The following is a 5,087-nucleotide window of genomic DNA, read 5'->3' as shown; positions in this document are numbered from 1 at the left end:
GTATTTTTTTATTTATGGTATCACGTGTTGGACTAAGGAATCTTCTACCCTACAAGTGTTAAAATGGTAGATTAAGAGAACTTCCGTACAATAGAATTGATAAAACACGTTACTAAACACAGAAGACAAGGGTCTTCAATTCAACAATGACTAATGTTGATTAACTCAAAAATTTCTTTCATTATCTTCACATCTTATTCGGTAAGAAAAAGGTATTAACATTTTCTCATACAAACATCATTAAAAAGAATTTTTCTTTCTATTTGAGAAATTAATATAACATCTGGTTCCGTTAAGAGTTGCACATTGAATAATATATGGTCGAATGAACATGTGAAGACAATTTTTACCTTACAAATCGATTTTGTGGAATTGAGTTATGTCTAATCACATTTTTTACATGTATCAAATGTCTCGTTTAAGATTTGATAGAACACTTGTTACCTTGTCTATGCTATTGAGACACCCACAATTTATTTCCATATTCTAAATGTTCATTCTTAGACGCGAGAGGATGTGTTAAAAATCCCGCATCAGATGGTATATAACCTGAACATATTTTTATAATCCGATTTTATATGATTGAAACATGATATCAAAAGTCTCTTTAGTAGATCGTCTACAGGTCATCCACCATTTATTTCCAACGACGGAGACCTCTATTGTAAATAATGGTAGGGGAGTAATCTTTTTTTTTTGGATCTGGTTGGTGCTTGGTTATTTATACTCCACATCTACCTAGACACTACCTTGCTCACTCACTCCCCTCACTCTACACTCCATTTCAGTGAGCTATGGTTTCACCTCACCGTTTAGCATCTCTATGTCTCTCTTCTCTTCTTCTAACTCTTGTTCTCTTTGCATCTGAGGTCACTTCTTCTTCATCATCCAATAATGTCACCAAAATTGGCAATGGCTATAGTCTTGTTTCCATTGAAGAGACCCATGATGGTGCCCTTGTTGGACTCCTTCAAATCAACAAGAAAACCAAAATCTATGGCCCTGATATTCCCCTTCTCAGATTCTATGCCAAGTAAGTCCTAAAAAAACACATCTTGTTAATCTTCTTAAACAAAGTGTAGCATTTTCTTGTGTTTCTCAAAGGTTGTTTTTTTGTTTTGTTTTTGTTTTTATTTTTGTTTTTGTTTTGTTTTGTTTTGCAGGCATGAAACTGATAACCGTTTAAGGGTACACATAACAGATGCAAACAAGCAAAGATGGGAAGTACCCTACAACCTAATCCCAAGAGAACAACCACCAACGTTAACACAAACAATAGGAAAGATGAAGAAGGTTATCAACCCTATTGAAGTCTCAGAGTATTCAGGCTCTGAGCTTCTCTTCAGCTACATTTCAAACCCATTTAGTTTTTCAGTAAAAAGAAAATCAAACGGTGAAACCCTTTTCAACTCCACATCCATTTCTTCAGACCCTTTCAGTTCACTTGTTTTCAAAGACCAGTATCTTGAGATTTCAACAAAGTTACCAAAAGATGCATCTTTGTATGGTTTGGGAGAGAACACACAGCCACATGGGATTAAGTTGTATCCTAGTGACCCTTACACTTTGTATACTACTGATATCTCTGCTATTAATCTGAATGCTGATTTGTATGGATCACATCCTATGTATATGGATCTGAGGAATAATGGTGGTGAAGCTTCTGCACATGCTGTTCTTTTGTTGAATAGTAATGGGATGGATGTTTTTTATAGAGGGAATTCTCTTACTTACAAGGTTATTGGGGGTGTGTTTGATTTTTACTTCTTTTCTGGTCCTACTCCTTTGAATGTTGTTGATCAGTATACTTCTTTGATTGGAAGACCTGCTCCTATGCCTTACTGGGCTTTTGGTATGATTCTTCAATTCTCACTTTACTAATATATGATTGTGTTTGTGTGTGTAGTTCAATGACTTTGTTGAATTTTTATCATGAGAACATTTGATAATCCAATGACTAATGAGACTGATTAATTCAAGGGGACCAATTTCACCGTCCACTGGCCAAAGGCCCATTTAAAACTAGACCATATCTCTGTATGGTCTGATCCATTAAGTGATTGTTTGCACCTAGTAGGATTTGAACCTGAGACTTTGAGAAGAACACACGTATTATTGGATGTTTTGATTCTTTTCAAAAGTTGGGTTTTGCAAAGTTATTTTCAATTCTGTCACTGTTTGCATGATTTGAATCCAAACAAAATCTTATCTGGTCCACCTTGTGCTGTTGTTGAGTAATTTATTACCTTTTAGGACCACATGGAATGATATCACCCACTAAAAATGGAAACTTAACTTTTCCATATAAAAATAATAATTGATCCTTTATGCTAAACTTTTGGGTCTAGAGTTTCAATTTCTTTTATACTAGTATGTATGCATCTATAAACCAATATGTGGGTCTTTACTATTATTACTCTTTCAAATTGTGTTGCTAATAGCACCAACCATGTGGAAGGTTTTTAATGTCTTTTAAAGATATGCTTCTTTTGTTGGTGGAATTAGTATCAGTCACTTAAATATGGTCCATTGTGCTTAAGGGTAAGAATTTAAGGTGGGAAATTCAATTATCACTTTTCAATGTAGCTAACCGTAAATAGTAATTAGTTGTTATATTTACTCGGGTTGATCTGTTGGTGAAGGCTTGAGACTTATGAGTGTGTTTCTCTCAAGGTCTCAGATTCGATTTTGATTCTTGGATTTAAACCTGGGTCCTGAGTATTTTTACTTATTGACTTATTCGTATTACAGGATTCCACCAATGCAGATGGGGATATCACAATCTATCAGTAGTGGAAGATGTTGTGGATAGTTACAAGAAGGCTCAAATCCCACTTGATGTGATTTGGAACGACGATGATCACATGGACGGACACAAAGACTTCACACTCAATCCAAACAACTATCCTCGCCCTAAGCTTCTAAATTTCTTAAACAAGATACACAACATTGGCATGAAGTACATTGTCATTATTGACCCTGGAATTGGTGTTAACTCGAGTTACGGTGTATATCAAAGAGGTTTGGCTAACGATGTTTTCATCAAGTACGAAGGTGAACCTTTCTTGGCTCAAGTTTGGCCCGGAGCAGTAAACTTTCCTGATTTTCTCAATCCAAAGACAGTATCTTGGTGGGGTGACGAGATCCGCCGCTTCCATGAACTCGTACCTGTTGATGGCCTATGGATTGACATGAACGAAGCTTCGAATTTCTGTTCTGGTAAATGCACAATTCCAAAGGGAAAGATATGCCCGAGTGGAACAGGACCAGGATGGATCTGTTGCTTGGATTGCAAGAACATCACCAAAACAAGATGGGACGATCCTCCTTACAAAATCAACGCTTCGGGAATACAAGCTCCAATCGGGTACAAAACAATAGCCACTAGTGCAACCCACTATAACGGCGTATTGGAGTATGATGCTCATAGTATCTATGGTTTCTCGCAATCCGTTGCAACACACAAGGGTCTTCTTGGACTTGAAGGTAAAAGGCCTTTTATTTTGTCGCGGTCCACTTACGTCGGCTCAGGGAAATACGCTGCACATTGGACTGGCGACAATCAAGGAACATGGGAGAATTTGAGGTATTCAATATCCACTATGTTGAATTTCGGTATCTTCGGTGTTCCAATGGTTGGTTCAGACATTTGTGGATTCTATCCACAACCAACTGAAGAACTATGCAACAGATGGATTGAAGTTGGTGCTTTCTACCCTTTTTCAAGAGATCATGCAAACTACTACTCCCCTAGACAAGAGCTTTACCAATGGGATTCAGTAGCACAGTCAGCTAGAAACGCGTTAGGTATAAGATACAAGATTCTCCCATATCTTTACACCTTAAACTACGAAGCTCATGTCAGTGGATCACCAATTGCAAGACCACTTTTCTTCACTTTCCCGTCTTACACCGAATGTTACGGCCTCAGCACTCAGTTTTTACTCGGAAGCAGTCTCATGATCTCGCCGGTGCTCGAGCAAGGAAAAACACAAGTGAAAGCGTTGTTTCCTCCCGGTAGTTGGTACAGTTTACTTGATTGGACTCACACCATAACATCGAAAGGCGGAACTTATGTTACACTCGATGCACCTCTTCATGTGGTGAATGTCCATTTATATCAGAACACAATTCTTCCAATGCAGCAAGGTGGCTTGATCTCCAAGGAAGCTAGAACAACGCCGTTCACACTCATTGTAACATTCCCGGCCGGCGCAACAGAAGGAGAAGCCAAAGGTACACTTTTCATCGACGACGACGAACGTCCGGAAATAAAGCTTGGAAACGGATACTCGAGTTTTATCGATCTATACGCGAGTGTGAAACAAGGAGGTGTGAAAGTGTGGTCAGAAGTTCAAGAGGGTAAGTTTGCTTTAGACCAAGGTTTGATCATTGATTCAATATCTGTGTTGGGATTGGAAGCAAATGTTGGAGCAGTGGCATCACTTGAGTTAGATGGAAAGCCCTTAATTGGTAAGTCGGGTTTGGATGTTACTACTTCTGAACATGTGAATTTGAATGGTGAAGGAAATGGAGAAAGTAAGACTGTGATGGTTGCATTGAGAGGGTTGAGCATTCCTGTTGGGAAGAACTTTGCTATGACATGGAAAATGGGATGATGATTTAGATTGATTGAGATTTCTCTTATCTTAGCTTTGTTTATTTTTCAGTTTTAAGTAATATGCCAAGACAAGAACATGGCTTTTTTTTATGAGTTGAAATATGAATGTTGGTTTTTAGTTTTTTAAGGTAGGTACTTATGAGTTGAGACTTGTTTGTTGTCATTCAAGTGATTTAGAATTGTGTTTCTAAATTTTCCAATCTTCACTTAATAATAAAATAAGGTTCTATCCTAAATACTAAAGTTGTCCATATCATATTGAAGGATCTAGATGGGGTTGGTGGGAGTTTGTAATTTGGTCGCATTATTTTTATGGAATTTATGCTTAATTTAAGTCCATACTTACCACTCTTTAGCATCGAGGAATATGGTTTCTTTTAGCCTACTTGTCTATAATATAAGAAAAAGTTTGTTGTACTCTCATGTTAAGAGTTGCAAATAGTGTTAATGGAGGACAAAATTGGTG

At 37.4% G+C, this 5,087-nt stretch overlaps 1 protein-coding gene across 1 annotated transcript; it reads left to right on the top strand.

Moving 5' to 3' along the window:
- The first annotated feature begins 711 nt into the window (after window positions 1-711).
- LOC131649550 (alpha-xylosidase 1-like) lies at window positions 712-4,748 on the top strand. Its single transcript, XM_058919309.1, has 3 exons — window positions 712-1,033; window positions 1,164-1,852; window positions 2,752-4,748. The coding sequence occupies exons 1-3, from the start codon at window positions 795-797 to the stop codon at window positions 4,617-4,619; spliced, it is 2,796 nt and encodes a 931-aa protein (XP_058775292.1). The 5' UTR covers window positions 712-794; the 3' UTR covers window positions 4,620-4,748.
- Window positions 4,749-5,087: the final 339 nt, after the last annotated feature.

Source organism: Vicia villosa, linkage group LG2 (genome assembly GCF_029867415.1).
Source record: "Vicia villosa cultivar HV-30 ecotype Madison, WI linkage group LG2, Vvil1.0, whole genome shotgun sequence".
Taxonomy (NCBI): domain Eukaryota; kingdom Viridiplantae; phylum Streptophyta; class Magnoliopsida; order Fabales; family Fabaceae; genus Vicia; species Vicia villosa.
This window is presented reverse-complemented; position numbering and strand designations above follow the sequence as displayed.

What these genes read in the sequence shown, in the direction of transcription:
- LOC131649550 (XM_058919309.1), top strand. Translation starts at nt 795, where the DNA reads ATGGTTTCACCTCACCGTTTAGCATCTCTATGTCTCTCTTCTCTTCTT. An exon ending in CTTCTCAGATTCTATGCCAA is followed by an intron (nt 1,034 to 1,163) that starts GTAAGTCCTAAA and finishes TTTGTTTTGCAG; the next exon opens with GCATGAAACTGATAACCGTT. An exon ending in TATGCCTTACTGGGCTTTTG is followed by an intron (nt 1,853 to 2,751) that starts GTATGATTCTTC and finishes TTCGTATTACAG; the next exon opens with GATTCCACCAATGCAGATGG.